The following is a 23,169-nucleotide window of genomic DNA, read 5'->3' as shown; positions in this document are numbered from 1 at the left end:
GTTGCTGGGGGGGGGCAGTAAAAAAACAAAAAACCAATTTGGAATAACCAGATTTCCAAAGTTTTTCCCCCTTCACCTCTGCTGAATGCTTCTCTTAAAATGCTGAGCTAAATCGAAATAAGGTGGCATCAATAGAATCTAATGCCCTCTTAAAGGCAGGCGGAAGGGCAAAGGGAGTTGCATTGCTCCAAATATAACCTCATCCACCCACTGCAGCTATCTCTGGCTCAATTTGGAATGTGCATTTTTAGCAAGAACATCACTCCTGCCTCTGCTCACCTAACTATAAACACAGCATACAAATCAGTTGCACACAAATTTTACCCAGTACTGGGGAGCAAGGAAGAACAGAAGAGAAAAAATGAGGCAAATAACAAGAGCACAAATGAATTGATGTTATCTTACGGGAAAGTGTGCATCTACTTGTGTACGTTTCTAGTTATGAACGGACCTCCGGAACGGATTATTGTTGTAAGTAGAGGTTCCACTGTAGTTATAACTATGGAATCGCTTTTGCATGTTTTACAGCGCTGCTATAAATTGTGCCTGCAGACAAGAACAGGGTTCACCGCACAACTCCCCTCCTCCTCCAAGACCCCAAGGAACTTACAGGGCGCGTAGATTGTTAGGGGGTCATCTTGAAGAGGTGGATTGTGTTGAACCAAAGGTGGACTGCTCCGGAAGCTCTGCTTACGCCATGTCGATAGTCAAGATGACCCCATCCCTAATTGGTAGAAGCTGTAGCATTGAGCTCATACACTGCTTGCTTTGAGATCCACCGATTGGCCTGCTTGGGGTGATACCCTTATCTGTGGGTCTGGGAGGTTGGGTGCAGAACCCAGAAAGGGGAAACATCGGTATTTGCCACCTGTGTTCCCATGTGACGTATGCCGTTCTATTGTACTAAGAATATTGTTTCCAGCAGCCTTTGTCCAGTTTTCAGACACATGGCTGCACGTGGCACACAATTTGGCAGCCCCAGGATTTTGCACAGATGCATTCCAACCATTGGTTAACTGCACCAATCCATAATGGAGTGCCGTACAGGAGTTTTGGGGCTACTTTGGCATTAAAGACCTTTAGTCTGAAAGCAGCCCTGTTTAGGGAAGCTTTTAATGTTTAATAGATTATTGTATTTTAACATTCTGTTGGAAGCTGCCCAGAGTGGCTGGGGAAACCCAGACTTGACAGCTCACTCACTTCTAACAAACAGTTAAGGACCTTAATAGATCCTCTCTTTTTCTGTTTTGTGTGCCCCTTTATTCTGCTGCTGAACATAAATACTCTGCACGGTCTCTGAAGCAGAATGATGAGAGCTGTAGTCTATTAATATAATCTGGAGGACTTCTGCTTTATCTCCTGATCATCCACCACAGGAACCAAAGGACACAAGTAAAGAAACTCAGCGGACATTAACAAAAAAAAGCCATTTATTTTGTTTGAACGAAATGTACAAAGGTGCTCAAATTAATGTTTCCCACAACATCAGCCTGGAAATCCATCCTAGTGCCAAGCATCCAGTGAGAGTGAATGCTTTTCTTGCCATGTAGTCTCATCAAATCTGCTACTTTTTACCAGATTTCTTAATCCCACCTCCAGCTGCAAAAGGAAATACATTACTATCAGGCTTAGGAAAGAAAGAGAGTTAAACATGTGGTAATGGAAGCAAAATCCAGAAGTCCCTCTCTCATCCTGGACTTACTAAGGGCCACATCCTCATCCAATGCATATACATAGAAAGAAATTGTTATAAGGCAGTCTAAACTCTGAAAGATCAGGTAGCTGTCCCAGTATGCATGAACTCCCAGAAAAGATTCTAGGAGCTCTGCAAGGCACTTGTCTCATTTACATTTAATTGAAACCCTATCTGTCTAATCAGGACTTGCCAACTACTCTTCATGTCTTGGAACCACAAGGCTAGACCTCCTCAAGAAGTTCGGAGGGTGGCAACACAAAAATGGGCCTTCTCTGCAGTGGCTTCCCATCTGTGGAATGCTCTCCCCAAGGAAGTTCCCTTTTAAACCAGGCCTTTGGTTGATTTGATTGACATCCTGTGCCCTTTTAAAATGTGGGGTTTTTTGGGGGGGGGGAGGTATTGGGTTGTTTTTATTTTGATTATATATTTTGTGGTTTTATATTTTGATTTTGTTCTGGGAACTGCCCCGAGACCTCCAGGTATAGGGCAGTATATAAATTCAACAAATGCCAATAATATTAATAATAATAATAATAGACTACCCCAACACACAGTATATTGAGCAGCCCTTGATGTCTCTCTGGACACTTCAGTGGCCTGCCTCCATATGCTGGGATGGGTCACTGAGTGTGTTTCAATTAATGCTCCAGCGTCTGCAATTTATTTTAAACTGTTTTTAACACTGTGTTTAAATTACACGACAGTGATGACTACTAACATAGTTATTGCGAAGGGAAAGGTATTCTATGGTGGAGGGGTGTGTGTGAGAGAGCAGCAGCTGCGTTTCACCAAGGCTACGATAAATCCACACATTTATTCAGCATCAGCAGGATACAAACTATTAGGCACAAGGTGGTGAATGGCAGCGAGACAGAGTGTATATGCACGTGGTCTTGTCCTTCTGTTTGAACACTGCCACAAAAAGTGTGTTAAAAACATGAGAGGAGCCTGCCGGATGAGGCCAATGGTCTATCTAGCCCAGCATCCTGTCTTCACAGTAGCCAATCAGTTGCCTCTCGAGGCCAAAAAGCAGGACCTGAGCTCAACAGCACTCTCCCAGCCTGCGGTTTCCAACAACTGGTATTCAGAAGCATTCCTGCCTCCGGTCGTGGAGACAGAGTATAACCAACATTGCTAGCATCCATTTACCTCCATGAATTTGTCTAATCTTATTTTAAAGCTGTCCAATCTGGCAGTCATCACTGGACTGAAACCAGTGCTAGCCCTACTGAATACAGACCTATTGAAATTAATGGATTTGAATAAGTTGTGTCCATTAATTTCAATGGTTCTACTCTAAGCAGGACTAGCATTAGATGAAACCCGTTGTTAACTGATACCCCCAAGACTCGAGTTATGAGGCAACCTACATGTTATGCTATTTACTATCAACGACACCTTCAGGCATTTTGGTGTGGAGGGCACGGAAGAGAATGAAATTAAATAGGAAACACTGCCGGTTCCCCAGGCCAGTGTGGTGTAGTGAATAAGAGCGGTAGACTCGTAATCTGGTGAACCGGGTTCGCGTCTCCACTCCTCCACATGCAGCTGCTGGGTGACCTTGGGCTAGTCACACTTCTTTGAAGTCTCTCAGCCCCACTCACCTCACAGAGTGTTTGTTGTGGGGGAGGAAGGGAAAGGAGAATGTTAGCCGCTTTGAGACTCCTTCGGGTAGTGATAAAGCGGGATATCAAATCCAAACTCTTCTTCTTCTAAGCACAAGTTTCTAAAAGTAGTGAACGACCTACCATGTTAGATCTGTTAGACTTGGCACATTATCCCTATTTCCCTAACCTTGAGCTCCTCCCAGTGTCTATGTCTGCCCAGCAGTCAGATCGCTCAAGATAATTCTTCATTTGCAAACAGTTTTAGAGAAAGCCACTTACTAAGTGGGCCCTTGCCAGCCGCTTTCGCCTTCAACTCATCCAGTTTCTTCTGCTCCTCCTTCTGTTTTTGCTTGAACGCTTTGTCTTCCTGTTGGGATATTTGTTAGTAACAGCGTGAAACAGCAACAAACCGGAATTATAAATCCACAATGACAACTGAACGATGTCAAAATGAACTCTGCCTTCTTTCCTTCCGAAAGGGGAGAAGGGCACTCCTTTCAAAAAGCAGCTGTTGGCACAAAACACAGAGTTGCCTAGCCGGCTCATTCCTGAGTGACCACGGATAATGCTATTAGGGATTGGAAGAGCAGTTGTGTGGAGCCCACAATACTCAGTAAGATGCTGCCTCACCAACAATTTCCCCTCTCTGTATTCCCAAATCACAGTTTCTCCACAGCACCACCACCCCTCCATCACTCTACACCCCCTTACATGTTTCTCACCTCATCCATTTCCTTTGCTTGCTTCTTGGGCTGTTTCAAAGGTTTTTTCTTGCCACCTGCGGGAGAAGGGAATGAGAGAGAGAGGAGGTGATAAAGAGACAGACTGTAGGGCAGTGGCAGGCGATTAGAAGAGAGTCTTGTGGCATCTTAAGAAATCAACCTGTTTCATAACCTATGCCATGCTCCCACTGTTCCTTGCTTGGGGCAAGGGGGTCGTGGGGTTTTGGATATTAGTATTTCATATATTGCAGATGCCATTGTGGGGTCTCGGGAAAAGCCACAGAGGCCTGTTCTTGTCCTGTTTTGTTTTTGGTTTTTTTGTTAGCCTAACTGATGTCATTCTGCTTCTGTAAAAAAACTGCCTGCTTTGGATTTAAGGAGGGTGAGCCACAAATATGTTAAGACCTGATAACATTGCTAGGCAATTTTCAGGAAAACCTCCCTCTGCCAGGCAACTCTCCCCTTCAAGACCTGCAGGCAGTTTCGATCAGCACAAGGAACCTCGAAAGAGGGAAAGGGAGAGGGCATGCCTATAAAAAGTACGAACAAAGGCTATTTGGGGAGGCTTCACCATCACAGTGGTGAGTGTGGCTCGCCCGCTCTGTTTTACTCAGCTGAATAAACGAGTGATTATGGCATTTATTGGCTTTTCAGTGACCAAGGCAGCTTGGGCCCGATTAGCGGACCCCCAACACCATCCCCTTGCGGTGTGTGTGTGTCCCTCTGCTGCCAGGAGATGTGGCTGCTGTTATTTATGGCTGGGTTGTTTAAGAAGGCGCGCAGTTGGCAGCGGGACCAGAAGCCACGGTCCCTCCCAACTAGACCTTTTCCCTGCTTAACCCAGCAACCTATGAGGCGCCCCCTCCCACTGCCTTCCCTGCCAACTGCCGCCCGGAGCCTTCCCGCCATCACTGCCCGTTCACCGAGATTCATTACCGTCGCGTCCCGACATGATGCTGCCTCCTCGGTTGCTGCCTTGCTTCTCCCCGACCCTCCGCTCGTTCCGACACCCGAAGGCCCTGACGCCGGGGAGGAAAGGAAAAGGGGCAGCACCAATCAGTCGCCGGTATGACGCAGATAATCACTTCCGCCCGGCCCGGAACCACCACTTCTGCCATAGAGGCTAGAAAGGGCTAGAGAGACCATGGAGATAGAAGGGGAAAGGACGGGGGAAAGTGTAGAGGGACGCCTAAAAAAAATCATACGGCCCGTTCGGAGAGTTGAGCGTCAATAACTGGTTCAGTTTGAAAGATGGAATTCCCCACCGAGAACACCTCTAAAAGATATAGGCCTATCACACGATCCAGTTGCCTGCTTTTCCACACCTTTAACTCTCACCATAGAGATATCGAGGTATAGAATGGCACCGCTCTGCGTCCTTTAGCGAATCACGGCCTATGACGACTTCTTTCGGCCCGCGTGTCACTCTATATTTTTCCTATCTCTACAGACGCAGATCTTCTACGTCTATTTCCAGCGACCCCACCATACATTACATCCGCCAGGACTTGGTCATAGTCTTCTAGCTTCTCTTTGCCCGGGCATTTGCAAGTCCTATGGTAGACTGTGAGTTGGAGTTGGAGGAAGAAGAGGGAAGGAAAGAGAGAGAGTGAGAGGTGCGGGGGGTTGGGGAGCGGGAGCAAAATCCTGCACTGCTGCTGTTGCCATGCAGCAAAAGTGGGGCGAGAATGGAGGGAGGGAGGGGGGAGAGGAGGGGAGCAGCGCCCTCAAGGAAAAGGCGGGGCAGGAGCAGAGCCCTGACCTGCTGGGGGTGCCGAGTGTGCTGGGAATCCGACCATCACCCAAAGGTCCCCTCGCTACTCAAAAGTGGGAACAGGGACGGCCACTTTTTAAAATGCTTGCATTAAATTTCAGGTTTCCAATGTGGCTTACAGCAGTAGTTGTTGGCATGATGTGCCTCGAGAGACAATGGAGTGCGCCTCCAGGGTGAAGTCAGACCGCTGACTTAGAAGCACCAAAGTGACATCCCCCGGGGTACAAGCGGAGGCTTGACAGCCATCTGTCAGGAATGCTTTGATGGTGTTTCCTGCTTGGCAGGGGGTTGGACTGGATGGCCCTTGTGGTCTCTTCCAACTCTATGATTCTATGATTCTAAGCCTGGGCAGTGTGTCTGATGCCCAGGTCCTGGGCTGCCCAGATGACAAAACCACTTGGCCCTACTGATGTGGTCCAAAGGAAAGCAGGGCAATATGTTGGGCAGCAGCTTGGCTGCAGGAGTGGCCAGTAGGGCAGGGCCATGTCAGGGCCATTTCGACGTCGCAATCTGGTGATACATTGCAACGTTGAAAGGGAGGAACAAAACAAGCTGCCTCGTCCCTGGCCCACAAGGTGTCAGAGACAAGGCTGCTTGTTCCTGCCACAGACTCCATTCACAGGGCTCTTCACAGGCGGGGGTGGGTTCACCTCTTTCTCCAAAGGGGAAGAGGTAAAGTGCAAGCAGCTCCTTTAAACCACTGCGCTAAGGGCCACATGGTTGCCTGTACCTTACCGAAGCAGTTTAATGAACCGCCCCCCTCTAAACTGAACATATAAATAAGATCAAAAATAAAGATACAAAAAATTAATATCAATACCAGCAACAAACCCCTCCCCAACAAAACCCTCTAAACTATACCCCGGCCCAATTTATTCAGCATTATTTGCCATTATTAACCAGGAATTGAAGTTTAAATCTTTAGGGCAGGGATGGGGAACCTATCGCTTTCCAGCTGTTGCTGGACTACAATCTGGTCGTTCCTGATCATTGACCTGGATGGCTGGGACTGATATGTGTTGGAGTCCAGTAAACATCTGGAAAACAGCAGGTTCTCCATCCCTTGTTTAGGTGATCATTTGGACAATTGCAAAAGAAAAAATTATGATGCAAGACTCTCTTCGCATTGGTACCTTCAAAGCATGCTGCGGATCCATGTAATTCTCTGTATTCAAGGAAAACATTTGCTCATCCTGGAAGTGAAAGTGACAATTAAATATTGCAAAGTCAATTTAAATAGTTACCTAGATGGGCATTCTGCATCGAAGGGACATTGTTTTAAGAGGTTTGTTTATGGCTCTGAGTGATTGTTTTTCTTCTTCTTCTTCTTCTTTGCACCTGTATCCTTGCAGATATTTTCCCACCATGACTAGAATCTACGGTCAGTTTTGATGACGTGTGTTATGGTGTCTGTTGCCACCCATGAGCCAACAATATGCAACATCACCATTTGATAGCACTGAGGAATCACAAAATGCGCCTACATATAGTGAGAACCTACTGCTCTCCGGCTTCCAAGAGGCCTGAAGCCAACACAGCTGTGGAAGTGGCTACAAATGTTCTTTATCGCTTATCAGAAGCTGGGAAAGTTTTGGGAAGAAACGCCATTCAGAGAATCTCTGCAACCTCCCAGAGCTGGTGGGACAAGTACGAGGAATTTGTTGGACTTAATGAAGTCCGAGAGGCCCAGGGAAACGTGACGGAGGTAATGACAACGTCGTTGGTACATATTGGATAAAATGTATCTGAAGGTCTCCTTTCTGCTGTGCAGACTTGCCTGCTTATTTAGATTCAGCATGTCCTCTGAAATACATCTGGCTGGGACTAAGGAGAGGCCCTTCTCATTACCTGTCCACCCTGCTTTTGCATTCCTTTTTCTAGAATAGTCATCTTGCTACCCACTTAATGGCCTTCTCCCTTCCTTTTTTAGGCTTCTGGTTAAGTTTTTAAATACTTCTAGAAGCTATTTCGGTTGTTTTATTGGGTACCTTTTGATTCCAGTGTTAACCCTGCGCTCTTATTTTTTTTTCTAGCTTTTTATAAATTGCATTTTTATTCTTATTCTGTTGCTTTGATTCAGGAATGGGGAACCTGTAGTCCTTGCAGATGTTGTCGGACCACAGCTCCCACTGACCTCAGCCAGCATGACCAGTGCTCAAGAATGATGGGAGTTGTAGTCCAGCAATATCTGAGAGGTTCCCCCATCCCTGCTTTCGTTGATTGCTTTTTGTTGACTTGACGTATTTAGTGAATACCTCTTTTTACTGCTGTTTAAGCTTACTGCTCTTAATGGTTAAAGTGTTAGCAGACTTTCTGAGAAAAGGTGAGAAGAAAAATGTTTTGTTTTGGGTTTTTTGAAATTATTTTTTTGTTGATTTTACAAATGTAGAATTATACAACTCCAAATACATATTCATATATAGAGATTATTCTGAATCACACAACTTCCCCCAACCCCCTCCATGGGTCTTATTATCAACATTAAGAACTGCATATTATTCCATAATCTATATTTTGTATCAATCCATATTATCCATGGTATTTGTTACGTTACAAGTGGGATTAAAATCCTGCCAATGTTTCCATCAGTTTGCAGTGGTCTCCTAAATAAATTATAAATTTTCCCATTCTTTTTAAAGGTTTTTGTCCTCTTGGTTCCTGAGCTTTCCAATCAGCTTTGCCATTTTGGCATCGTCTATCAGCTTAGCTTGCCATTCCTCTCTGGTAGGGACTTTGTCTTCTTTCCACCTCTGGGCTATTAGCAGGGTGGATTTGATTTAAATCAAATCAGTTTAAATCATGATTTAAATCACTAGTCTGTAAGACTTGATTTAAATCACTAGTCAGCAAGGCTTGATTTAAATCATTTTTTTACAGAAAGGTTCAGCCTTGCTGGCATCCTCTTAATATTTACACCCAGGGGAGGGTTTCATTTTTGGAATAATAAATTTTCAGAGTAGTTTTTACAGTTACATAAAAAATGACTGATTTGGTGATACTATCAGAAATACATAGGCAGATAATTATGAAATTATTGTTTATATTTGGACAACTTTTCTTTCTGTACTTTATTGGAAGGAGAAAAATAATCATTTCCTTAATAACAATTTAAACAATTTTTTTAAACTAAAACAATAACATTATAGCATATGTATCCATGTTTGTCAACCTATGTGGTTAAACAATTTTTTTATTTTAAAAATCTGATTTAAATAAATAAAAATCCGATTAAAATTTTTAAAAAAATCTTTTTTAATTAATTAATTAATTTTTTCAAAATTGATTTTATCCACCCTGGCTAATAGCATCCAAGCAGTAGTTTTCCCGTACATAAAAAGTCTTTTCTGATCTTTTGGGGTGTTGGTACATATAATTCCTAATAAAGATTTAAATAAATAAATTTTATAGCAGTACATACAAAAAGGGCATCAGGACAAGAAGATAAACCCAGAGGTGGGGTTTTTATGTTTTATGTACACAACATAAAATATAAAATCATTTTTAAAAAGACTACTACAGTGGTGCCCCGCTAGACGAATGCCTCGCTAGACGAACGCATTCGTCTAGCAGAAGGCTGCCCCGCAAGACGAATTTGTCTATGGGGCTGCCTCGCAAGACAAAAAAGTTTCCGATTTTTTTTCGTCTAGCGAAAACCGCGGTTTGCATTGCCGCTTCGCTAGACGAAAAAAACGCTAGACGAAAATATTCGCAGAACGAATTATTTTCGTCTAGTGGGGCACCACTGTATAAGGGTACCAACAACTAATCCTAGTTGGACAGCAAAAAAAAAAGAAGGGGGGGAAAAGTCCAAAGGGCACAAGGAAGAGGGAAAAGGCCAAATAAATTGAGTAATCAGATTTGGCTGGAATGAGGCAGTCCATTGTATGAGTGTATAAAGTTTTTTTTAAAAAACGGCCACCATGTGGCCAGAAAAAAATTGTGTTTCATCAGAGACCTCGGAGACTTTAAATAAAGACATTTTAATTAAATAAGAAAGCACGTCCTTCTTTTACCTCATCGACTCCCCTCCTTTTATGACTTTCTCTTACACTCTGGCGCAGAGTGGGTAACGATTGTTTAATGCAAGCACTCCGGCTTCAGTGAGTTAGGCTGCCAAACTTGTAAATGGCAAGCTCATCTTTCTCTTGCCCACCCATCCTATTCTAGGCTGAAAAAAGGTTCATGGTAGCTCGCGGGATTGTACGAGAATCCCGGGAAACCTGGGAGGCCCAGCAGCTCAAACTGAAGGAAATCCGGGACCGTTTAGACAGAGTCTCGCGTGACGACATTCAGTACCTGGAACTGGCAACTCTGGAGCACAAATTACTGCAGGTAAGAGTGTCTCAGAGTCGAAGGTACTTTTTGCCCTTCCTTTTGGAACCCCCTCAACGCAACTTACAGTAAAATGTAAAAGCACTAATGGTTGCTAAAACAGCAGGTGCGACTACTTTTTTTGGTTTTTAAAATAAGGGCGCTGGGCCAAAATCATTTTCTGATGGTGCTGTTTTTTGGAAAGCCTTCCAGAGTTTGGGTGATCCGCAAACCGCCATGGGCATATTAAAACTCTGCATGCAGAATGACAGGAATCTTAACAATAGGATTTTAGAAATATGTCCCGGTGGCGTTATTTTCTTTTTATCTGTTCATTTGCAAGGAAGCATGTTTCAGTTGAACATTGGGTGGAACGTCCCCAGAGCTGTTTGGCAGGGATGCAGGCAGACTCTCCTTCGCTGGAGGCATTTAAGTAGAGGCTAGATGGTGTCATATGTCAGGAATACTGTAGCTACATCCTGCAAAGCAGAGCCTACACTGAGCAGGGGGTTAGAGTAGGCAACCTTTGTTGCTGTTGTTGTTTAGTCGTTCAGTCGTGTCCGACTCTTCGTGACCCCAGGGACCAGAGCACGCCAGGCACTCCTGTCTTCCACTGCCTCCTGCAGTTTGGTCAGACTCATGTTGGTAGCTTCGAGAACACTGTCCAACCATCTCATCCTCTGTTGTCCCCTTCTCCTTGTGCCCTCCATCTTTCCCAACATCAGGGTCTTTTCCAGGGAGTCTTCTCTTCTCATGAGGTGGCCAAAATATTGGAGCCTCAGCTTCAGGATCTGTCCTTCCAGTGAGCACTGAGGCCTGATTTCCTTAAGAATGGACAGGTTTAATAATAATAATAATAATAATAATAATAATAATAATAATACATTAAAAGCTTCCCTGGGCTGCCTTCAGATGTCTTCTAAAAGTCTGGTAGTTGTTCTCTTTTGATATCTGGTGGGAGGGCATTCCATGGGACTTGAGGACCCCCCATTATAGGGGGGCCTTGGACCCCCTACTCTTGAAAATTTTGATAACTATGGTAGTTACCTATGGTTTTTTTTTTCATGGGAGGCAGAGGATGCAACACTCTGTGGCCCTTATTTCCCTGGCCAGTGGTTGAGGCCAAAGCATGCTTCTCTTTTAATTCAGCTCTGCAGCCCCTGGACAGTGAGCCCCTTCGGTTCGCAGGGCACGGAATATTTTGGCAAGGATTGGCATAATTGTTTCATGTTATTATATATGTAGCACCAGCCGTCTGCTTTACAAAGTAGAAGAGGACATCCTTACCGGTACTGGGCCAAAGAACAAAGAATGGCTTTGACCACCAGGAGAGCAGAAGCGTTAACCGTGCAGATCCTAGGCAACCTATTTGACCCATTGGAGGACAATGCACTTCTTTAGAGGAGAGGCCGTGAATGTTAAGAGTGTGGAGGCTCCCTCCAGCTATTTAATGCAGAAACTAGACTGGGATAACTCTGTAACCAGGAAAACCATTTTGTCGGGATTCTGAAAGCCTATTGTGGCTTGCTGGTGTTTCATCTCATTTCATTGGTGAAATGGCAATCCTGAAAACCCCAGCATTCGGTTTCCAGTATGTTTCTAATCTTTAAACCAAGGGTGGGGAACCTGAGGCCAAGGGGCTAAAAGTGACCCTCCATATCTCTCCATCTGACCCATGGGGCTCTCCCCAGACCCCACCCTTCACCAGCACTCCTTTGCACCCTCCATGAGTGTCTTTTTGCCCTGTCCTTGGACTCTGCTATTGCTTCTTTCTTGCCTGGATGGGCAGCAGATAGAGGAATGGACAAATGTGTGAAGAAACGAGCCTCTTGTGCAAAGGTAGCACTTTGTTTGTCTCTGACTCCACTCACCCTTCTTCTTTAAAACTTGCATTATGTCGAGCACTTTCCAGTCCTGGAGGAAGCTGGTTTTAGGGGACTAGCTGCACATTTTTTTTCTCAGGCAATGGGCCCATTTCACACATTTCTGTTAAGAATCCTTGAGCGTATGCCATCACATGCAGCAGAATGTTAATTTGTACCTTGCCAATTTGCCCTAGTACTTCATGTCTTGTCACTTCCATTTGACTTAGTCACTCAGGCTGGGCTGGTGGGGCTGGGCTTCAGGGGGACGAGTATCTTTTCAGCATATTGCACAGCGACTGCTGAAGCAAACGATCAAGCTTCTTCCTTTAGTACAGGCATGGGGGAGCTTTTTGCAGTCCTCCAGGCAGACTCTAGCTCCCTTTAGACCCAGCCAGCCTGGCCATTGGTCAAGGATGATGGGACTTGCAGTCCAGCAACAGCGGCAGGGTCCCTCACCCCTGCTTCAGCAAACCTTTTGCCATCTAATGATCTGCCTGCTTCCTTGACTGGTTTCCTGCTCTGGACATATTTACTGTATATTCTGGTGTATAAGACTACCGTATATACCCAAGTATAAGCCGACCCGAATATAAACCGAGGCACCGAATTTTCCTACAAAACCTGGGAAAGCTTATTGACTCAAGTATAAGCCGGTTCACCTTTGCCGCTGTGGAGGAGGAGGAGGAACGAGCAGCCCGAAAGCAGCCCTTTGGGCTGCTCCTTCCTCTTCCTCCTTTGCCAAGTTTGCATTTATGCGAGCAGTTCAGGAATGGAACAAGCTGCCTGGGGAGAGTAAAGAACCGCCGTTCTTGTACGCTTCTTAAGTAATGGTTGACTGGGGAGAGTGGGTGGCGGCACGAGCGGAGAGAAAGGGCTTCTTTCTTGCCACCCCCACCGCCCGCCTCGCTCGAGTATAAGCCGAGGGCAGCTTTTTCAGCACAAAAAATGTGCTGAAAAACTAGGCTTATACTCAAGTAAATAAGTACTTTTTAATCCAGGAAAATCTTCTCAAAAGTCGGGGGTCGTCTTATACGCCAGGTGGAGAATCTGCGGTCGAGTATATCTCAAACTCTATATTTTAACTGGAAAAGTTGGGGTCGTCTTATACGCCCAGTCGTCTTATACGCCGGAAAATAAGGTAAAATGATTTGTTGCTGGCTTGTCTTAAAAAGCATATTGCTAAAAAACGTGGGTTCCCCCTCTCCCCTGATTCCTGTGCCTTGCCTTCCTGCCATCTCGCCAGCCTTCTGCAACAAAACTCTTCTTCTTTTTTGGAAGAAACGTTTTCAGTGGGCCTGACATTCCATCCCTTCCCGGAGTCTGTTTGTTTTAGCTCTGTTGATGTGCAGGCAGAGGGATAGTTTGAACAAGATCTTTTCATCCCTTTGTGCCCTGCAGCAAGGCAAAAAGAATGCAATACTGTTAAAAAATTCCCTTTCTTCTTTTTTGTGCTCGCATAATTCCAGAATGAGCCTCTCTTTACATCATAGTTGAAGGCTGGCCAGGACTTGCTACACAGGTTGGGTTACATAACCCTTTTCACTATAAATACACACATGCCATAATAACGATTAGGAAATTTAATCTCTCCCTTCTGAAAGAGGATAAACAGCGTGTCTCGGTTTTCTGAAATAAAGCCCTGCTGGATCAGACTAAGGGCTCCGTTGAGACCAGAATCCTGTTTCTTGCCATGTCCGGCTGGGTACTTCCAGGACAAGTAAGACATGAAGGCACCAGAACTCTCCCAGTTTTACCTCTGCCTGCCCCCCACCCCACCCCAGCGACATGGCAATTCCGCTTGGCCATCCTGGCGAACCCTAACCAGCACGAATTGGTCATCGTTCTGAGGCTGCAATCTTCAGTAGGTGTTGAGTCCCTTTGCAGACTGGTCACAGCAAACCCATTGAAATTAATGGGTTACGTAACTTAGTTACGTTAATGAATTCCATTGTGGGTCTCCTCCGAATGCCACCCAGTGTAACTTAACTTCTAGGGAGGAATGGCCTGCCAAGTCATAACTCTTGGTCCATCTAAGCTCAGCCCTGTGTCCACTGACTAGCAGTGGCTCTCCAGGATTTGGGGCAAATGTCTCTCCCAGCCCTGCCTGGGAATGCTAGAGTTCGAACCTGTGCCCTTTAAAGCATATCCAGTAACACTTAACTGGTGCCCCTCCCTAATAAACGTGACCTGGATCTCACAGTTAAAGCTGCCTATAAGCCCACTGGTCATTACCACATCATGTGGCCGTGAGTTCCACAAGCTGGTTCAGAAGAAGGGTTTCTGGAATGGGAAAGGAAAAACGTTTTCCCCAGGAGCAGCTTTTCTCCTTATTGTTTGCAGCATTCACCTCCTTGGCGATGTGGCTGTCCTAGCCTGAGCCAGCGAGCCACCAGGCTATGGGTTTCAGTAAATGGTTTCCTCGTGTCGTGATGTTGCCAGGGGAAACTACAGAGGAAACTGCAAGAGGGCATGGACCACTGGTCTGTCCAGCATTGCAGCCTGCCTTGCTTCTGTGTCGTTTATGTTTGTGGTGGAGCCGTTCCAACCTTTCCTTCGCTTCCATCTGTGCGTTGAGGTTGTTCTTTAAAAAGCCCAGGGCTGTGCTATGCTCCCTGGGGAGAAGAGTGGTCATGAGAAAAGAGGGAAGAGCTAGGATCCCGATAGTCTAGTTGACATTTCTTTCTAGTCAAGCAGATGCGAGTTCCTCCCCAGCTGCGCAGATCTATTTTTTTGCAGGCATTCTGGATTAGTCCCAAATGCAGGGTCTGAAAGTACCAACATGAAGCTGGTTTGTGAAACAGTCGTTGCTCTAACGGGCTGAACTCGGGGTTGGGGGGGGCGGGGAGTGGATGCACCCATTGTTTGGTAATAATTTGTAGCAGAAAAACAGGTTCCTGGGACCCGTCTCTTGCTCACTCTTATGTGTGACCAAGGCATGGGACTACAGGGTAGGGGCTGTGCAGGTAGGGGCAGGTTTCATTGTTGGTGGCTCCCTTTGAACTCTATGGGGCAATGGAACCATTGGGACCTAGTAAGAGGGAGGGCATGACAAAGCCCCCCCCCCCTTCCTGGTTTTGATACGTTTGGGGGGGAAGAGAAGACGATCCCCCAGGCATAACCCAGGAACATTTTCAGCCTGTCTTCCCTCAGGCAGTTCCGAAGCAGTGGCCCCAACGTTTAATGACCCGTGCCTTAGCCTAGACACTAGGCACATTATCCGATACCTTGCAGAGTCAAATAAAAGCGGAATGAGGCAGAGATATGTGCTACTAGCTGTGACGGAATAATGCCTGCTGATGATTCAGGTTCATCATGGGCTAACCTATCACTCCCATTTTAGGTAGGTGTTCCCTGGGAGGCGGAGCTAGTTGGCATTCTAAAAGGAGGGGGAACAACCGTTAAAAGGCAGTTGGGGGTTGGCAGTTGGGGGTGGAGGGTTAGAGAGAGAAAAGGAGAGGTTAGGCTTTGGGGAATGGGAGGAAAGGTCATTACCATTGCTAAAGGGATGCAGGAAATATAACAAAGCTGAATTACATGAGAAGAAGATTTGTACCAGTAATAACCCGAGACATCCATGTTTCCAAGTTACCTAATAAAGTTAAATGTGCTTAAACGTTCGTTGACTCTGGCAGTGTGTCAGTACCTTAAGAGGTGTGACTAAGAGGAGAGAACAAAGCTTTCCTGGGGAAGAGGAAACTGTTTGCTTATTCTCCTGTCATACTGAGGGCTGGACAGTGAAGCCAAGTGCGCCACTTATTTGCCTAAAGGGAAGGCAAACTGCAGTAGTTGGGAACCCTGGTAGGGAGATCCCATAGGTGGCAAAAGGGTTTTCAAACGTAGAGCCCTGAGGTACCCCAGAGACAACTCCCATATGAACACTGAAGGATTCATCCTAGTTGTCAGTGAAACCCAGGGAGTGTCTTTGTTGGGGGAAGTATTGAAGGGGGGGGAATAGGATCCCTCACACTAGCTACTTTTATTACTAACTAAAAAGACAAGAGTAAAGAAAACATGTCTCCTCTCTGTGAGAGAAGTCCGAAGAAGAAAGCACAACAGGAAACAGTTACAGCAACATCTCGTTCCCCGAGATTCCAACAATCTGTGTGGCATGTATAAACACAGTGAGAGGCTATAGAAACCTAACACCTGGTACTATTACAAGGAGTCCCTGAAATCTAGGCAGGTCCTTCCTCTGCCCTTGCCATCACCTCTGCCTTTCATAATAGCCACTTATAATACACAGAGCAGTTTTAGGGTGTTTTTCTCAGCTCCGTGCCCTTCCTCCTTCCCTGCCTGAGCTTGCCCTCCGTGTCTTCATCAAGTTGGGGACAGTCTGCGCGTTCTCTCTCATTTTTTCCATAACCGTTGAGATTATTATCAGGTAGGGGGGAATCCGGTTTGAGAACTGAAGACCAAGCTCTCCGAAATCAACAGCACAACGATTTAACAACTTGGAACTGGTTACAGGTGGGTAGCCGCCGTGTTGGTCTGCCATAGTCGAAACAAAATAGAAAATTGTCGAAACAAACATAGTCGAAACAAAATAGAAAATTGGTCTCTAAGGTGCTACTGGAAAGAATTTTCTATTTTGTTTCAACTTGGAACTGGACAGTTTTATAATTTTTAAGGCTGCCTTGTGCGCTAGTATCGCAAGTCGGAACAGTCGTTTGGCAGGCTGGAAGAAGCGCGGTTGCAATGAGGAGGAAGGCATTCAGGAATGACACTCTGTGCCTTTCCATCACAGCCAAGGGTGTGTGTGTGTGTGAGAGAGAGAGAGAGAGAGAGAGAGAGAGAGAGCACGGCAGAAAGAGACAGAGCAAGGAAAAAACGGCTTTGCCACTCTTGACCACCCACACACCACCACTTCAGGTTGTGTTTTCTACAGATCAGTTACCATTTGGTTTGAGACATTGGTGTTATATGCAGTATAGGGTTGGGAAGAAAAGGGGGGGGGGCGGAAGAGAGGGGGTGGTGGTAAAGCTTTTTTTCCCAAATCATTTTTATTAGCTTTTCCAATCATAAAAATCACATCATATATTTATAAATATCAATTAATCCATATAACCCAATTAATCCAAATAAGTCCAAATAAGTTGCCGAATTATTAGATTTTTCTTTTAAGACTTCCCTTGCTTCAGACAATCAGGATCTTGATCATCCTCTTAATTCGGTAAAGCTTTTGTTCTTTTACTTAGTGTATGTGTGGGGTCTTTGTGTCAGCGGCACTTAGCTAGGTTCTCTTTCTGTTTGCTTGTTGTGTCTCCTTGGTGGTGAGAGAGGTTCTTGGGAGAACCTAGCTAAGTGCCTGGTTCTTGGGAGAAAAGCAATGACAAACCTAGACAGCATCTTAAAAAGCAAAGACATCACTTTACCAACAAAGGTCCGTATAGTTAAAGCTATGGTTTTCCCAGTAGTGATGTAAGGAAGTGAGAGCTGGACCATAAAGAAGGCTGATCGCCGAAGAATTGATTCTTTTGAATTGTGGTGCTGGAGGAGACTCTTGAGAGTCCCGTGGACTGCAAGAAGATCAAACCTGTCCATTCTGAAGGAAATCAGCCCCGAGGGCTCACTGGAAGGACAGATCCTGAAGCTGAGGCTCCAATACTTTGGCCACCTCATGAGAAGAGAAGACTCCCTGGAAAAGACCCTGATGTTGGGAAAGATGGAGGGCACAAGGAGAAGGGGACGACAGAGGACGAGATGGTTGGACAGTGTTCTCGAAGCTACCAACATGAGTCTGACCAAACTGCGGGAGGCAGTGGAAGACAGGAGTGCCTGGCGTGCTCTGGTCCATGGGGTCATGAAGAGTTGGACACGACTAAACAACAACAACAGGGTTGACTTTGGTTGGCTGAAGTGGGGTTTGTTTGTGCGTGGGGTTGTTGTGTTAAGTTAGCCATATTGAATCGTATGCTGCTGGTGGGTTCATGTTGCTGTCTGTGTATGTGGTAAAGGGGAGCCATACCGGAGTAAAGGCATCGTCTTCTATTTCTCCCCATGTCAGTTTCAGTCTATTGGTTAGCTTTTCTAGTAAGGCAGTTTCACATATTACTTGATACCCGTGTTGCATGTTTATTCCTGACAGGTGCCTCCAGTGTCTGGCTATGATGTTTCTGGCCTCTGAGAGTAGGTGGGTTATGAGCACTTTACAGTGTGAGTGGGCATTGTTATCTTGGAAGATGTTCAGTAGGGCCAGTTCTGGGGTGACTTCTAGTACCTGTTTAGCTATTTTGCTTATTTCTTGTATGACTGTTGTCCAGAAGTGTTGGGTTTTGGGGCATTCCCACCACATGTGGAGGTATGTGTCTGTGGAAGTGCAGCCTCTCCAGCATTTTGGTGAGGTTTCTGGGCGTATTAGCGCCAGTTTCCATGGTGTTAGGTACCATCTGTAGGTAAATTTCACAGTGAGTTCCCTTCTTTTGGCTGATATTGACTTAAAGGGAGGTTTAGACCACATTCTAGTCCATTGGGTGGGTTTAATTTCGTAGCCCATGTCGTCCTCCCATTGTTTATTGATTGTGTCAGGCGGGTTTGTGGGGCTTTGGAGCAGTATTTTGTATATTGTGAATCCCACATTCTTTTAATAATAGAACACTGTTTTGCTCTTCCGTTCGCTTATTTCTTCATTTTGGAGCTTCACTGAAATAAAGGGAAGAAGACTCTCCTCTTCACCCTGTTTTTGCTAACATCACGCAGTCTAGCCTAGCCTTATCTTGAGAACATTCCCTTCGAGAATGAAACGGGTGATGCTGAGCCATGTTAATGCTTGTGCAAACAGAGCTCGTGGACTTGAGGATAAAGAGGCAGGGTACAAATGGTGCATTTCATATTGCTACTGCCTGGGATGGTGAAGATGTCATATTCCCTTGTAATCCCCCAGTATTCACTAGAGGAGGATCTTGCTAGCCCCTTTTCTGCCAGAGAGTAAAAAAAAAAAGACTTAAGCCAGCTATTTCCTGTACATGCACATGCAGTTGACCTCCTGTAGCCACAGCTTTGACAGCAGTCTTGATTGGGAGAAAATGACAGGGGAAGCAGTTTGTGGCGTGAAACCAAGAACGCTAAAGGCGCAGAAGCAGGGATTATGCCACATGTGGTCTTCCTTCCTTTTCTTTCTTTTTCTTTTTTCTTTTTTTTGCTTCCATTTAATTTTATTGTCGGTATAAACATCCATCCTTTTACAATCATTTACATAGTTTTGCATATTTTACATATTCTCCATATCATATATTATATAAACAATATAATGAAAGAGAAATTCAAAATATATAACTAAATAGATGAGTAAATTTGTAAATAAATAAAAAGAAAGATTAACATAAACCTAGGTTATATATATAACCTAAACCTAAATTTAATACTTAAATCACTAACAAGTAGACTTCCTATCTTTCCTGATAAGCGTTCCTTTTCTACTTGTGAAAGTACTTAACATTTTTCTTTTATCCTTTATTTATATCCCAAACCTTCTACAATTCCAAACACAGCTTCATTTTCTAACATTCAATGTTTTTCTCCAGGCTCATTCAAAGGCCGCCACAGACTTTATACCATTATTAATGCCTTGCAGGTATTTTCTATATCTCTCCCATTTTTTCACAAATGCCTGTCTATTGTTTCCTCTCAGGCTACTAGTTAACTGAGCCATCTCAACATACTCTTGGAATTTATTTTGCTAGTCTTCTACTTTTGGGGCGGTCTCCCCTTTCCAATTTGATGCTATCAACATTCGGGCAGCAGCTGTTCCATATAAGAAAATATCTTTTAACCTCTCTGGGATATCATTCCCGACAATACTTAGAAGGAAGGCCTCTGGTTTTTTGAGGGTCTTCCTTTATTCATTCATTCATTCATTCATTTAGACAAAGTAATAATCATAAATAAATAAGAATAAAAATGTGCACCCCACCACCGAGACCATTCCATTGTAACTATCCAACCTCCTGAAATTTCAACACCTCTTGCAATGGTTTGACCCCTTTCCATTTTAAACAGTACAAATTCTACAGACAACTTCCATATCTCCTCAAAATCATTTCTCCTGCATATTCCCCATCTTGCTTTAATGGCATGTGTTAATTTATCATTAACAGCTATATCCCACACCTCTTTATACCATTCTTCCATTTTATATTCTGCTTGCCCCTTCCACTTCCTAGCTATTTTAATTCGTGCAGCTGTCAAGAAATTTGTGAGCGATTCCTTCATAGCTTGCAAACCTTCCACCCCGTCATAAATTGATAATAATGCTACCTCTGGACTTTCGGTCGGCTTTAACCTGATGATTTCTGTTATCTCCTTAAACACCCTTTGCAAAAAATAAATAAATTTGTACATATTTACACCTCCACCACATGTGAACATAATTCTCTGTTTCCTGGCATCCCCTCCAGCATAACACTGAATATTCCTTGCTTATTTGATTTACCATAATCTGACTGGTGTTAAATACCATCTCCAAATTAATTTATAATAATTTTCTTTTATTCTCATAGACAACATTTTCAACGTACCTTTCTCCCATATCCCCCCCTCAGCTTTGACTATCTATTTGCCCTGTTGTCTCCTTTTCCCACACCCCTTTTAATTGATCTTCTGGATCCTCCCGTTTCTAATAATATTTTATAAATTTCGCCGGTTTTCCAAGGTGGTTCTGTCACGTAACATGCTGTTCTTTTAACAAGGTGTGTGTGTGTTTTCCTTGCAGGAGGAGAAGAGGTACCGGAGCACCTATCAAACTGCGGAGGAGTCTGAGCGGGAAGCCTTCTCCCTCTTCTCCGCTGCCGTGAGGGAAAGCCACGAGAAGGAGCGGACGAGAGCGGAGAAAACCAAGAACTGGTCTATCATTGGTTCAGTGCTGGGGGCCATTATTGGGGTCCTGGGCTCTACTTACGTCAACCGAGTTAGGCTGCAGGAGCTGAAAGCCTTAGTTTTTGAGGCACAAAAGGGACCTATAAATCTCCAGGAAGCGATCAGGGAGCAGGCCTCCTCCTATAACTCCCAACAAAGGGATCTGAGCGACCTCATCGCCAACCTGAAGGACATCCTACAAGCGGTGGCCGTGACATCGCAGGAAGCGGCTGGGGATTCCTCGCCCAAAAGCGCGCCTCTGAAAACAGACCCTCTCTTAGTTTCCGTCAAGGAGCAGCTGAGCTACTCCAAACAGATGAGCTCCTTCCTCGAGGGTTTGCAGCGGCAGCTTGGCAGCCTGGAAAAAAGTTTAGGGCAAATGGCCGCCGAGGCACAGAACGTGAAAAGGGTACCTCAGCCCGCACCTGGGAGGGAAGCGCTGCTTGGTCCTTCAACGGAGGGGAGCAGCCAGACCTTCGAGGCGGAAGACGTGGTTCTGGAACTGTGCAACACGGAAAGGAGACTGGAAGCACAAATGAAGAGGAACTCGATCTACAGCACGGCCTTCACATGTACTGTCTTTGCTATCACATTCCCCATGCTCTACGTCCTGCTCAAGGGGAATTAACATGCGGCCCAGCAAAGAATAATTTGTTGGAGTAATAAAGAGTAATTCCCCTTCAGTCTTGACAGTTTTGTTCTTGATAATGTGTTGGTTGTTTTTGAAGGCAACTTTCTGAAATTGTACCTCTGACTAGAGCTGCGTGCAAATGTATTGTGGTAAAACAGACAATCTGCGTCTCTTTCTCGTGTGCGTTTCCGGACGGCTTATGAAGTTTGCAGGTTCCTTTTTGTGGGGAGGCGGATGCAGGGTATCACAGCTTCCATATCGTGTTATCCTAATGGGAGAAGCCTTTTTAACGGCTGCTAGCAAAACCTTACTTGATGTACTTTTAAAGAACAAATTAACAAGGATTTGGGTTTTGCAATTACCCAGATTCTGCCTTGCAGTATCTTCTGAAATTTTAACGTGGGTATCTTCTAAAATGAAATGTGCCAGCTGGTTAGTCAGATGTTTTGGGTTTTGCTAGGTGTATGATGCCTCTTTTATTTCTAATCTTCTCTGCAGACATCTTCTGTAACTTGCCTACACATGCTTCCTAGCTGTGCCAGCTGTGCTGTAAAATACTTTTGCACACCACCCCAATCTCCAAGCGGTGCAAGATTCCAGGGGTTGGTTGCAAGCATTTACCCAGGATTCATGTTTCCTTTTGGAAGTGAGGGACAGCGGAAACTGTGGTGTCTTTATGATATATGGTTTATTTACACACATATAGACAGCCTGAGCCTATGATGGAGAAGTTCACAGCATTAACACCCCAAAAGGGTATTGATTATCCCATAGCCGCAGTCCTGGATTCAAACAAAAATCAAACATTGTTCTCAAACATTGCCCTGACTCATTCTCTCTCCAGCTTGCTGCTGTACTTCCTAGGTCGTTGTTGTTGTTCAGTCGTTCAGTCGTGTCCAACTCTTCGTGACCCCATGGACCAGAGCACGCCAGGCACCCCTATCCTCCACTGCCCCCCGCAGTTTGGCCAAACTCATGCTAGTCGCTTCGAGAACACTGTCCAACCATCTCATCCTCTGTTGTCCCCTTCTCCTTATGCCCTCAATCTTTCCCAACATCAGGGTCTTTTCTAGGGAGTCTCATCGCTGCAACTCTCAACTCAAACTTTGTCCTTCTTTCTCTGAGTTGAGGGAGGCATTACAACCTTGGTGGCTCATGCACCTTTCAAAAAAAGAAGTTTCCTCCTCCCCTCCCTTCACAGCAGGCACACAAGCATGATTTTCCAGGTGATTTTCCTGACATGGGAATGCAAGAGATGGAGAAAACCTCACCTGTGGAATATTTTATCACACATCTTTTGAAACCGGAGAGTCATTTGTCATCTTGCACAAAGCCCTCTTAATGGCCCATTCTTTTCTTCTTTGGCAATCACACATAGCCGAGTAAGATTGTCTTCCATGAACACGGTTTTAGCAGTGAGTCCGTAAGTGACTGTGGAGGCCAATTCGGGATCCACACGTCCTTCCACAGTGGGGACATTGGTTTCCGGGCAGGAGCTGATCACAGTGAAGGTTTGCCAAATGTACCTTCCTCTTAGCGCGTTTCTCCCTTTCGTCTTGAGTTCAAGTGTTCTTCAAAGCCCATGATGCCTTTGGTAAAGGCTGTTCTCCAACTGGAGCGCTCACAGGCCAATGTCTCCCAGTTTTCTGTGTTTATACTACATTTTTTAAGATTTGCCGTGAGAGAGTCTTTGAACCTCTTTTGTTGTTACAC

The 23,169-nt window shown here is 45.0% G+C and overlaps 1 protein-coding gene and 1 long non-coding RNA gene across 2 annotated transcripts; one reads left to right on the top strand and one right to left on the bottom strand.

Annotated features, from left to right (window-relative positions):
* Nucleotides 1-1,408: 1,408 nt before the first annotated feature.
* Nucleotides 1,409-5,109, bottom strand: LOC117042004. Its single transcript, XR_004426040.1, has 4 exons — nucleotides 4,962-5,109; nucleotides 4,026-4,081; nucleotides 3,583-3,670; nucleotides 1,409-1,599 (listed from the first exon to the last, which is right to left on the bottom strand). It is a non-coding gene; the product is annotated as an uncharacterized LOC117042004 (long non-coding RNA).
* A 427-nt stretch (nucleotides 5,110-5,536) lies between these two features.
* Nucleotides 5,537-21,579, top strand: CCDC51 (coiled-coil domain containing 51). The gene is made up of 4 exons (XM_033141441.1): nucleotides 5,537-5,641; nucleotides 7,152-7,504; nucleotides 9,967-10,131; nucleotides 20,683-21,579. Exons 2-4 carry the CDS (start codon nucleotides 7,235-7,237, stop codon nucleotides 21,451-21,453), a joined length of 1,206 nt encoding a protein of 401 aa, XP_032997332.1. The 5' UTR covers nucleotides 5,537-5,641; nucleotides 7,152-7,234; the 3' UTR covers nucleotides 21,454-21,579.
* The last annotated feature ends 1,590 nt before the right edge of the window (nucleotides 21,580-23,169 follow it).

Source organism: Lacerta agilis, chromosome 2 (assembly GCF_009819535.1).
Source record: "Lacerta agilis isolate rLacAgi1 chromosome 2, rLacAgi1.pri, whole genome shotgun sequence".
Taxonomy (NCBI): Eukaryota; Metazoa; Chordata; class Lepidosauria; order Squamata; family Lacertidae; genus Lacerta; species Lacerta agilis.
Note: the sequence above shows the minus strand (reverse complement) of the source record. Positions and strands in the feature narration are given on the sequence as shown.

Excerpts from the sequence above, each read along its gene's own strand:
- CCDC51 (XM_033141441.1), top strand. The coding sequence starts at position 7,235 with ATGCAACATCACCATTTGATAGCACTGAGGAATCACAAAATGCGCCTA. Across the intron at positions 7,505-9,966 it reads CCCAGGGAAACGTGACGGAG|GCTGAAAAAAGGTTCATGGT; the intron begins GTAATGACAACG and ends ATCCTATTCTAG. Across the intron at positions 10,132-20,682 it reads TGGAGCACAAATTACTGCAG|GAGGAGAAGAGGTACCGGAG; the intron begins GTAAGAGTGTCT and ends TTTTCCTTGCAG.